Source organism: Tursiops truncatus, chromosome 14 (genome assembly GCF_011762595.2).
Source record: "Tursiops truncatus isolate mTurTru1 chromosome 14, mTurTru1.mat.Y, whole genome shotgun sequence".
NCBI classification, from domain to species: Eukaryota; Metazoa; Chordata; class Mammalia; order Artiodactyla; family Delphinidae; genus Tursiops; species Tursiops truncatus.
The window spans coordinates 54,960,840-54,972,395 of NC_047047.1; the positions used below are offsets into that span (position 1 = coordinate 54,960,840).

The following is an 11,556-nucleotide window of genomic DNA, read 5'->3' on the forward strand; positions in this document are numbered from 1 at the left end:
ACTTGCATCCACGCTGGGGCTCTCTCTGGCCTCACTGTGATCTTGAACTCTTTCACTTTGGGCTTCCATATACTTGGGCCTTTCCCTGTTAGACCCTCCCTCCCAAAACCCAGGAAGAGGGGACCAGGCTTTCCATTGACTTTTCTGTCTCCGCACTTTCCATATATTTATTTCTTGCTCAAAGAAAGACTCTGAGGGCTTCCCTAGTGGCGCAGTGGTTGAGAGTCCGCCTGCTGATGTAGGGGACACAGGTTCGTGCCCCGGTCTGGGAAGATCCCACATGCCGCGGAGCGGCTGGGCCTGGGAGCCATGGCTGCTGAGCCCGCGCGTCCAGAGCCTGTGCTCCGCAACGGGAGAGGCCGCAGCAGTGAGAGGGCCACGTACCGCAAAAAAAAAAAAAAAAAAAAAAAAAAGAAAGGCTCTGAGAAAGGCAAGTGTGCATTACCACGTGGTGGGCAGTGGTGATGATGGCCAGGCCCAACCCTGCACAGAGGCAAAGCTGACCTGAGTGGAGGCTGCCCAGAGCACCCTGGCGTTGCTGACATCCCACCGTTAGGACATGAGTCCTCTGGGTAAAGGCTTTGTATAGAAGAAGCGAGTGTGTGTTAAAATTTTAACCTTGTTAGTCCCTCCTGTCTTTTGTTAGGACATGGATGTAGAGGGCCAAGGACGGAGACGGGAACCATGGGAGCAGGGCCTGAACACACACTGTGCCAGCTTCAGTGTTTGCATGGAGACTTCACTCCTTCATCACACGCTGCCCCCGCCCCCAGACAGACACCAAAGACAAAACTGAAGACGAGAAAGGCAGCCCAGGAAAATGCGGCTTGAGAAGAGCCCTTGCCATGAAATGTCCTTTTATTAATTGATTTTTTTTTTCTTACAAAAATAAACATTTTGATGAACAAGAAGTACAAAAGCTTCTGGATATACAAACTCCAGGAGCGGGGAGAGGCTGCTTTTGGCTGCTTTGTGGCTTTCACTGAAAGCAAATGAGGCAGAAAGGCCCCGGCCCCACCCCCGCCCCAGGTCCTGGCTCAAACTGCTACCTGCCCCTCAACCCCATGACCTGGCTCATACCTCGCGTGCTCCTGGGCCCCTGCTCCTGGGCTGGCCGGTCAGCGCCCCTGTCGGGCCCAGAGGCGGCCTCCCCAGGTACAGAATCACCCATCTCCCGGAGCATCCTTTCAAGTCTCCAGTCTGGAGCTTGGCTAAGAGAACACTCTGTGACTGACTGTCCCCACGCGGCCCCGGCCGGGCCATGGCACAGGCAGCAGCAACGGCAGCAGGGTCTCTGGCTACATTCTCGCGCTACGAACACAGTGATGGGGCTGCCCACAGAACTGTCCCAGTGAGGGGCAGAGCCCCCAGTGGCGAGACCGTCCTGAGCCTCGCTGGCAGCCCAGAGGGTGAGAGGGGCAGTCAGCCCTCCGTGATTCCTGCCCTGGAGCCAGCAGTCCCAGACCTAGACTGGTAAACTCACATTTTAACATGTGGCATTATTGCACGTTGTCCTGGTCACCTCGGTCTGTCGGGGATGTCAGCCTTGTCTGCAGGGGTGCCCAGGTGACACGCAGTGCTGCCAGTGCAAGTCACAGGCAAGCCCAGCTGGCAGGGATGGTCAGCTGAGCCCACAGACAGGTCAGCCAGAGGCCCTCACATATGTGGTCTTGCTGGGATCAGGGACCACGTGGCTCCATCCTGTCTTGAAAAAGACTAGTTGCCGACCTGGGGGCAGAGGTAAGAAGTAACAGGACTGGATGATTCTCTCCCTGGACGCAGGGCCACTCTCCTCATAACGCAACTGCCCTGAGGACACTTGTCTTCTCACCATCGCTGGCTTCTGATGGGGGACCGCTACCTGTCAATCTCTTCCGGGGAGTCCAGTCACCTCCCTCAGGATGTCCTTTCCCACTGGCTCACCTGTCCAAGTGGTCTGGTTGGTGACCACAAAGGCCTGGCACTGGGCATGGCTCTCACAGATGTCCACAGCCTCGGCCAGGTTGAACACTGAAAGCAGGCAGCTTCCGTGGTGGTAGGATGGCCAGCAGCGGTAGTCTTCCTGGGGGATGGTACTGCCTGGGAGGTGCTGGTACTCTGTGGGTTGGGGATGGAGCTCAGATGAGAACTCTCTGTGCCCAGGGGTAAGGGCTGGGGTCGCTTTCTTTAAAGGGCTATGAGCCACATTTCCTAGGTGAGGGCTGAAATCCAGCCCAGTCCTCCTAGCATGGAGATGAAAGCATCTACCACTGTGAAACTGGGATGACCACACAGGAAAGGCAAAGCTCAGGTTGACTTTTTGGGAGACACACGTCTCCATATATAAGGGCACACACTCGTTCAGGCTACACATGACGGCGGGCACAGGCATGGGATAAGTGCACACACAGAGCCATCGGCTGACCAGGGAGATTGCTGAGCTCAGAACATTTTAGACATTTAAAGCCGGGCTTCTCAAACTTCAATGTGCATGTGAACCTCCAGGGAATCTTGTTAAAATGCAGATTCTGATTCAGAAGGTCTGGGGTGGGGCTTGGGAACTGGCATTTCCAACCAGCTTCTGGTGCTGCTGGTTGGCAGACCACATTTTGAGTGGCAAAGAGTTTAGAGCTGCCCTTTGGTCCCATTTCCTCCTGGCCTTGGGGAGAGAGGCTAGGCCAGTTCCTCGGACAGGGGGTCAGTCATGGAGTTTTTGAAGTTCAGAGGCGTGCAAATGAATGTAAAACACAAAAAATGACCATTTGGGAATCCACACCTTGAGTATTTGGGGCAGAGGCTGGAGGAAGAATGTGAAATCTCCCCATTTCACAGAAAGAGCCCCACAGAAGGCTCTGAAATCTCCTCAATCCAGAAGCTGCTTAGCCGCAGGCCTCCTGTTCCCGCGAGTCTTTCCCGCTGCCTGGGGAGCCCCGGCTCTGGACTGATAATGCAGAAGCCCTGGGCCTCCGGCCACCCCGCCCTCCTGCCTCCGTCTTCTACCAGGGACTAGACCAAAGTCCAGGGCTGGCTGTGATTTATAGCCCCATAAACAGCGTCCTCAGGGACAGAGCCAGCCATTGTTCACCTCGTTAAACTTTATTTACAGGGCTAACGAGGGCTCCCCCACCCTTAAGACTGGCCAGAGCTCCTTGAATAGAGAGGCTGCCCATCCCTCGCCCCCCTGCCAACCATGCTAAACCCCAGGGCCTCAGCAGGAGAGACCACAGCCCACAAGCCGTGGCTAGAACTCTCTCTCTGCCCTGGAGCTTCTTAACTGGTTTCAGTGTGGAGCCCCTTCTCCACCTCCAGCCACCCTCCCAGCCCCAGAAGGGCGAGGAAGGAAAGAGTAGCAAACATATATTGTGTTCAAGCTGTGTAACAGGAAACAAGTTAACTGCCGTCACACATCTCACCTGCCATTTAATCCCCATAAGAATTCTGAGGCAGGTAATACTGAACCCAGTTCACTGATGAGGAAATTGAGGCTCAAGGCGTAAGTTAACTTGCTCATAGTCACGCAGTCAGTACACAGTGGGGTTTGCAGCCACCCAGAGAAGGGGTGTCAGCGCCCACCCCCCAGTTCAAGGCACAATTATAGTTGTTCTAGCTCAGTCGAAGTGAAAGGTAAACAGCGGTCTCAGAGGGAGGATGAGCCACTTCCCCGATTAGGGGAATCACCCACCCTCGCACCTGTTCCCCACCTCCCCAGCCCCTGGATCCTCGCCGGGGCCACTCACCGGCTCTGCCGGCCTCCGTGGAGTTCTGCAGATACTGCCCGCTCCGGTACAGGTGCAGCACCTTCTCCAGCTGGGCCAGGGTCTCGTCCACCCCCCAGGTGAGCTCTCCTGCAGAGTGCACGGTGCTGTAAGAGGGTACCTGGGCTCCTACTTCTCCCTGAGGTAGGCAGCCAGCTGCCTTTCCCCCCTCCCTCTGGAGCCTGGGCCCCGATGACCGGAGGACTGGGCACTGAGTTTGCCACAGAATGCCACTTTGGGAAATGATGTTTCTGGACCATGTGCTGCCCTGGGTCATTCTTATGCCCATGCTTGCTGGGGGTGGGAGATGGTGACGGGAGGCAGGTGGGCACTGGAGAGCATACCTGTGGCATTGACAATGCTGTCCAAGAGAGGCCGTAGTGAGGGTGGGGCACTATGGGGCAGGAGGTATGTGAAGAAAAACCTGGGGCAGAGAGAAACCAGGGGCTTAGTGCTTCAGCCTTTGGGGACATATCCTTCTTCTACCCCAACTTGGGACAGAACCCCAACCTGGCCAGGGAGCCTGCTCTGTCAGGCTAACCAACTGGGCCTATAGCCCCGGAGTGTGCCAAGGAGTCTATTCAGACTCAGGGTCGGGGTCTGGGCACATGCTAAGGCCACAGGTAACCTCATACCAAACTGAAATCTGAGGTCTGTTTTCCCCACCCGTCCCAGGGACCTTCCCACCCCTCAGCCCCGCGTTATCGCCCGGCTGACCCGTGTCAGAGCAGCCCCATGGCTTGGCTCTATGAGGAGCTTCCAGAGGTGAAGGGCCAGGGGAGGAAGGGGCAGGGCCTGTCCCACCAGCTCTAAGCTCTGAGTCTGACACTATTTTAAGAAGCCTCCAGCTGCCACCCCCAACCCAGATTCTCCTTGGGGCTGACTATTTTTAGCCTCATGGTCAGGAGCCTGAATGTTCCCTTCTTGAAGGGGTGGAGGCCTTCCCCCGCCCCTGCTACTCCGCTGGTCATGGCTGCGTCTGGCTGGCCTCCTGGACCCCATGCTGGCTCCCTCCCTGCGAGCCCCCACCCCCACCCCGGGCTCCCGCTCCCTCGCGGCCCGGCCTTCCTGAGTGGAGATGGAGGTCACCTGTAGGCATTGTAGAGGTTGCGTTTCTCATTCATGGCCTCGCACCAGCCCTGGGCTGAGCAGGGCAGGGTGAAATTCCTGGCTGGGAACTCGAGTGTGCAGTCAGCGCTGCCTGTGCACGGTGTCTCCTCCACGCGGGCGTCGTCCAGATCCGTCACCTTCAGTTCCCCATCCACCAGCACGAACTGTCGGGGGCGGAAGTCCAGCAGAGTGACCGAGCCCAGCGGGGAGTGGGCCAGGTGGTGGAGGAGGCGGCCCAGGCTCAGGCAGATCTGAGGGGCAAACACCAGGCTGCTCACGGCTTCTCTCCTGGGAGGGTGCCTGGGGGCTCCCCGCTTTGGTGCTCTGGACTGAGCTTGGGGGTTTGCCTTTTTCTTCAAGGCTCTGGAGCTCACTAAGGACTGAGGCCTGGGGCCTTACTGAGCAAGCCAGCGACTTTCTATTACCCCCGGTGGGCCTGATCCTGAGGGTAACATGGAATAAGTGGGAAATGGGCAGTCTGGGCATAGTGCATATCCTCCCTGAAGCTGCACCTTCGGTGTGGTTTCTGTGCAGTGTATGCAAATAGAGGGAGGATCAAGATGACCTTAAGCTCTTTTCTAGTCCTAGGACACTAGCCCTCCTGCAGCCAGGCTGAGAGTATGTGTGAGTGTGTGTGTCAGGGCGGCAGGAGCACAAAAACCTCAGGATCCTCTTTGCCTCGTTTCTTTTTTTAACCCTTTGGCCAACGGCCGAGTCAGCTTTGCTCCATCCTTCCCTCCCTCTCCCTCAACGGAGGAGGAGTTGAAGCTGCTCTGGAGAGCTGGCCTTCTAAGGGAGAACCATCGCAGCAAGGAGCCCGGGGCCCTGGCCCTCTTCCCTGCTCACTCGGAAGCGATCCTCCCAGGAAGTCTGCAGCAGCTGGATCATTTCCACAGGGGCGCCCAGCTCCGTGATGGTGGTCAGGGTGTCCGGGATGTCCTCGCTGTCCTGGTAGCAGTAGCCATAGAGCTGGAAGAGGCCCAGGAGGGTCATGAGGTCACAGGATGGGAGTGGGGACAAGGAAGGGCTGGGTTTTCACATGCCCCCCACCCTCCCATCCCTAGGTCTCTGCTTCAGCTCGGGCCAGAAGAGAATAGCAACGTTGCCTGGGAAGCCTGCCCTCTGTCCCAGCAGCCAGAGTTCCTACTGATTCCATCAGCCCCTTACCTCTGGCCACTCAGGTAAATGGGCAGGTCTGGCCACCTTGTGTTAACCATGTGCCAGGCACTGTGCTAAATGTTTTACAAGCAAAACTCAATTCTTAGAATAACCTTAAAAGGGCATAGTAGGTACTATTAGTGTCTCCAATTCACATGTAAGGAAACCAACTCAGAGAGGTTAAGTTACCTCCCCAAGGCCACACAGCTAAGAATTGCAGGAGCTAGGATTCAAATTTATGTTACTCTGATTCCACAGCCTTGTTCTTTCCATGAGTACCATTTGCTAATCGCCCAGCCAACAAATGGATGTTATACCTCCTCCCCTGCTCTAATCCTTGTCTTTGCTTCATCATTTTCACTTTCTGGCACCCTCATTTTTCCTCTGCCCTGGTCTTTCTGGAGGAAAAGCAATCTCCCTTGGGATTGGTAACAAGTGTCGATCAGAACAAGAAGTATCCAAGGGGCATATCATTGGGTGTTCTCTGCATAGCTGGTGGGCAGGGCAGGGTGGGGTGGGGTCACCCATATCAACTGGGGGAGTAGTAAGGGTGGTTCCTGGGGAAGGTCAGTTCTTTGAGGGCAGGGTCACAAGGGCCGGCCCGCTCCATGTGATCTGGGGGAGGGGCTCCGTACAGCTCAGCTGGCCAGGGGCTTCTGGGAAGCACAGCCTGACTGTCACTGACACCTCAACCAGCATCCACAGAGATCTCTGCTTCTCCCAGTCTCTCCCACCATGCTGCACATCAGCTAAGGATCAGCCGGTGCTCAAAACAACCAGCACCCTGTAGGGAGGAGGAACACAAAGGCTGAGTTGTCTGGGCCAGAGTGGGAAGAGGGGAGGGCTGCACGATGGGCGGTGCCGGTGGGGTGAGGCGGCGGGGGAGTCAAGCCCCTGGGCTAGATGTCCCTGCACACCATCACCCTTCACACCCTACCCAGCTTCACTCCAGGTCCTTATATGCTCCCTTCCATCCCAGGAGTGCCCTTGCAGCTCCCCGTCCCTGGAGCCAGCTACCTCAGTCCTGCTGGCACGAGGGAAGGCATGTCTCGGTGTCGCTTTCAGATCAGTAGGGCTGCAGCTTGGGGGGGGTCAGGGGGAAATCCCCGGGGCCCCCTTCTTCCCTCTCTCTCTACCCTCCCCACCCCACATCAGCCCAGGGAGACCCCAGACCCCAGTGGGGCAGAGGTAGGGGTGAGGTAAAAGGAGCAGCCCTGGAGCCTGGTTCTCATTTTCTTGCCCAGAGTCTGAGCCTTTGTGGGAAACTTCTGAAGGTTATTAAACACCCAGAGGTCGTTAAATGCGCTGTTAACGAGGTATTAATCAACACCCCTCAGGAAAAAATAAAAAGACACCATTAACTCCCCCCCCCCAGGAAGCCAGAGGCTGAGCATTTCAGTTGAATCTTTTGTTCCTTTGGGAGAAGAAATATACTCTAGCAGGGCCAGAATCAGGGCCCAAGTAGGCCTGGGGCCCCATCTGAGGCCTGAGGCCCTGGGAACGACAGTGATGCAGGGGAGGGAAGACCCTTGTGCCCTTTGACCCTGGGCTATAGAGGCATCTATCACGTGAGGGAGAGTGTGTGTGTGTGTGTGTGTGTGTGTGTGTGTGTGTGTGTGTGTGAGAGAGGGGGGGGGGGGGGAGGTGGGTTGGGGAGGGGTCACAGAGATGGATGGAGAGATCTCGCCCAGGCAGTCCCCGGACTGAGCAAGCTCTGAGAAGGGCCAGTGGGACATGCTATCCTGGCCCTTTTCTATTAGAACCAGCACCAACTTCAGGGCTGCCAGAGAGGCGGAGGGGGCCTCGGGGAGCGGGAAACACTCTCTGGCTCCTCCCCGGTTCAGCAAACAGTCGAACAGTTTTGAAATTTTAAACGATTAAGACGTATTAAAACAACATTATTTCTAGTTCCCTGCACACCAGAACTGGAGCCTCCTGAGCAGGAAGTCCCCCAGGCAGGCTTACCTGGAGCAGAGGTGGCATTGCTGAAGAAGCCAGAGGGATACTGGCCTGGGGGTTGGGGGACGAATGTAGGAGACCCAATACCAAGGCAGTCCCGAAATTCACACCAAGGTAGCTCTACCTCCCCGTAATGGTAGCTTTTCACCTCTCCCCTGACAGAAAGGACCTGGCACCCTCTCCATCTTGTAACACTTCTGTCCTAGGGCAACTAACCCCAGTCTCCGACCCTGTAAGAGTAACACAGCCAACCCAGTCTCGGTCTAGAGAGAGAATGAGTGAAAACTATTCAGTTGTAATTTTTTCCCCTTTGGCACCTTCAGCATTGGGCTGGGGGCCTGACATATGCGTGAGGGCGGTTAGCTGGATGCTCGTCTTGAAGTTTGGGTGGGGTAAGAGAGGGCGGGAGAAGTTCCTTAAGAGACAGGAAAGCGCATCAAACCTCAAATCCCTCGTAAGGGAGGGGGGTGGGGTCTTGAGTCAATTAACTAACACTTAATATCCTGCTAACACACTCAAGACCTTCTCCACTGCCTCAGAATCTGGCCTACACCCCAGGTTTCCAAAAGGTTCCCAGGAGCTCCTGGGAAGCAAAGAGAACAAGATCCTCCCAGTTAGAAGGGCCACGTGACCCACTGCTCACTCCCTGTAGCTCCAGTGTCAGCCGTGCAACAGTTGGCTGACACTGGAGCGTAACCACCCATAACTGTTGGCTCTGCCTGACCTTCTGCAACCAGTTTAGGGCCCAGGACCCAGTCAACGTGTGTCTGACCAGGGCTGGAGTAGCCCAGGGAGACTGGGAGCCAGCAGTAGTATAAACAGCTCTCTGGCTTCTCTCTCCTATTCTGCCAGGCCCACCCAGATCTGGTGTCCAACTCACTCCTGAGGAAAGGAGGGAAGGATTCCTGGGTTTCTGACCAGTTCTGCCGGGTGCAGAAAGGTTAATTTGAGTGGGCTAGGAGGTGGAAGGTGTGGGCAACATTCCTCAGCTGGGGAGTCTGAACAAACCCTATGCTCACCGGGCCAAAAGCAGCCAGGGATTCCCCTCTCAGTCCGCTCAGACATGTGCTAAGGGAACGGTTCGTCTAATTCTAGGGCTGACTCAAGGACCAAGGGGAGCTGGGGGAGAGGGGGAAGTGGGTGTGTTAGGGCAGTGCTGGGACTATGAGAGGCCCACTCTCTTAGTCTAGCCTGGAGGGAACAAGGTTGGGTCTCATCTTTCCCCTGTCCCCCAGTGAACGGGAGAGACAGAGTCCCATTTAGTAGGAACCTGGGCATCTGGTCTTCTCAATCTTCCAGCCTCTTGGCCACATTTGCTCAGATAATGTGACATGCAGACCCTCAGGTCCTCAGCCTGTCCCCCGAGCATTGAGCTAGGACCCCGAGGCTTCCTCAATACTTCCAAAGCCTACTTTGAGGCCAGGGTCTCTTCTGGGAAGGGCCATGCATTTTCTGGCCTACTGTCCAATCCCCTCCAGTCCTTTCAGCAGCTTCTGGGTGGGGTACAGGATATTCTCTGGGAATCAAGTCTGGTCTTTTTCTAGCTCTTCCCAACCCCATTGCAGTTCCACCCCAACTTCAAAGCCAGACAAGTCACTGGAAGTTGAGAGAAGTGGGGTTCAGATTCCAACAAGAAAAGGGACCCTATCACTGCAGTTGGGACCCTGACTCAGGGATGACCTCTGTTCACTGTTTTGGCTGGGGTCCCTTCCCCGGTGCTCAACACCCCAGCTCCAGCCAGAAGCAGGGTCCTAAGCCCGAATGGACCCCCACCCCTACCCCGAGTCTGGGGACCCTCTGTCCTGTCTTCAAGAGATACGGTTTGGAAGCTGAGAAACCCGGGAGTCTCTCCGTAACGGGTCACCCACCCAAGCAGGGTGGTGTAATGGGAAGCTGCCACTGTCCGGGTTCTGCCCCTATCTTAACCTGGGCAGTCATCAGGGCTTCGCTTCTTTATGTTAAGACCAAGGTTTCTCTTCCAGCCCGAGTGGTCGAGCACTGGCACGTCCAGCCAGCACCCTTATCCCTGCACCCGCCCCCCTCGTACCTGCAGCACGTTGGGGTGCCGCAGCCGCTCCAGCAGCACCATCTCCTTGAGCAGCTTGTGGGCCGCCAGCCGATAGCAGCCCCTCCGCGCCCCGAACTCGCGCACACAGCTGCCCAGATCGTGGCCGCTGAAGTCCACCGCCTTGAGCGCCACCGCGACGCCGCCGGGCAGGCGGACCCGGTACACGGCCTTGGTGTAGCCGGAGCCCACGTACTGTGCGCCGGACACGTTGCGGAGCGCGGCGCAGCCCAGGCGCGGGCCCGGGCCGGAGGATCCCGGGCCGGGGGAGCCCGGGCCAGGAGCCGGGGGCCAGCCCGGAGCGCCGTCGGGCAGGGGCCGGGCCCGCGGGGGGCGGGGACGCTGCAGGCCCGGGCCGCCCGGAGCTAGGTCCATCAGGCGCCGCCGCTCCGGCCGGCCGGCCCCGGGACCGGGGCCCCCGCGGGAATAGCGCTGCACCTCCTCGTAGCGCGCTCGGATCTGCCGGGCCAGCTCCCCGCGGCCCCCGCGACGGCCCGGGCCCGGGTCTGGCGAGGGCCCGGGGGACTGGCCTGGCCGCGGAGGCTCCGAGCCCGGTGCGAAGAGCACGTTGAGGACCGAGCCCAGCAGGAAGGAGGCGCAGAAACCCGCGGCCACCGCGGCCCGCCGGCGCCGCATCGCTCCCCTCCCCCCGCCGGCCGGCCCCGCGCGGCTCCCCGGCCGCGGCCCCGGGAGGCTCAGGCTCCGAAGCGGCTACGCTCTGCGCCCCGCGGGTCCCCTGCCCAGCCCGCGCGCATGGCCCCGGCGGCCCCGACCCCGGCCCCTCGCGGGCTGCACATCGGCCTGACACTTGCCTCCCTCCCGCCCTGCCCCCGCCGCTTATAAGGCCCTGAGCCGCCCCCGCCCCCGCCCCCTCCGCCTCCGCCTCCCAGCTCCCGGCCAGAGCCCATCCTCGGCGCCGCCCCCTTCGGCTGCCCGGCCCGGCCTTCCCCGCTGACTGACAGCGGGACCTCCTCCCGCGGCCGTCCGGGCCTGGGAAGCGGCGCGGAGGCGGCTCCGGCCCTGCCCAGCCCGCGGCCCCCGAGCTCCGGCCGGCGAGAAAGGGAGGGGGCGGCAGCGGCCCCGGGACGCGCGGGGGCTCGGGCCCAGCGCAAGGGCGGATAATGGGGTCGGGGCGGCCGGATAACGGGACCGAGAGGCGGCTAACGGAGCCGGCCGGGCAGGGTGGGGGGGAAGATGAAGGGGCGAGGCCAGCGGGTAACGGGTTCTGGAGGGGACGAGCAGCTGGGTCCGGGGTGCTGAGGATCCGCGTGGTCCCAGAGCGCCCTCCCGGGCACCCGGGGCCTTGGGGCGGGCTGGGCGCAGGGAAGGAGCGTGGGTCCCGCCTCCCGCGAGTGGGACTGCGGGTGGCGGCTCCTGGCTCAGTCCCGGATTCGGGGGCGGGGGATGGGGAGGCGGCGCTGAGGGAGGGGCTGGCACCTGCGAGCGCGGGTGGGACGGGAACTCTGGGATCAGAAGAAAAATCTTGAAGTTTTCGGAGAAGCCCTCTTCAACCTCCTCTACCAAGTTTTC

The 11,556-nt window shown here is 59.0% G+C and overlaps 1 protein-coding gene across 4 annotated transcripts; it reads right to left on the reverse strand.

The window, feature by feature from the left end:
* Positions 1–840: 840 nt before the first annotated feature.
* Positions 841–10,846, reverse strand: PKDCC (protein kinase domain containing, cytoplasmic). 4 transcript variants are annotated; one of them, XM_033838660.2, is made up of 7 exons: positions 10,009–10,846; positions 5,691–5,813; positions 4,824–5,095; positions 4,079–4,158; positions 3,717–3,841; positions 1,924–2,097; positions 841–1,728 (listed from the first exon to the last, which is right to left on the reverse strand). In XM_033838660.2, the coding sequence occupies exons 1-7, from the start codon at positions 10,660–10,662 to the stop codon at positions 1,717–1,719; spliced, it is 1,440 nt and encodes a 479-aa protein (XP_033694551.1). In that variant the 5' UTR covers positions 10,663–10,846; the 3' UTR covers positions 841–1,716. The 4 variants fall into 4 exon arrangements, with proteins under 4 accessions (XP_033694551.1, XP_033694552.1, XP_019798094.1 ...); XM_033838661.2 differs by having other exon boundaries at positions 3,717–3,824; positions 4,824–5,008; positions 10,009–10,845; XM_019942535.3 differs by having other exon boundaries at positions 3,717–3,824; positions 10,009–10,845.
* Between the last annotated feature and the right edge of the window lie 710 nt (positions 10,847–11,556).

Bases quoted from the DNA above. Each gene is read 5' to 3' on its own strand.
- PKDCC (XM_019942535.3), bottom strand. From the start codon at position 10,662: ATGCGGCGCCGGCGGGCCGCGGTGGCCGCGGGTTTCTGCGCCTCCTTC. The intron at 4,159-4,823 runs GTGACCTCCATC...TCTCTGCCCCAG, and splicing joins AACCTCTACAATGCCTACAG to GTTTTTCTTCACATACCTCC. The intron at 3,825-4,078 runs GTATGCTCTCCA...TGCACTCTGCAG, and splicing joins CAGCATTGTCAATGCCACAG to GAGAGCTCACCTGGGGGGTG.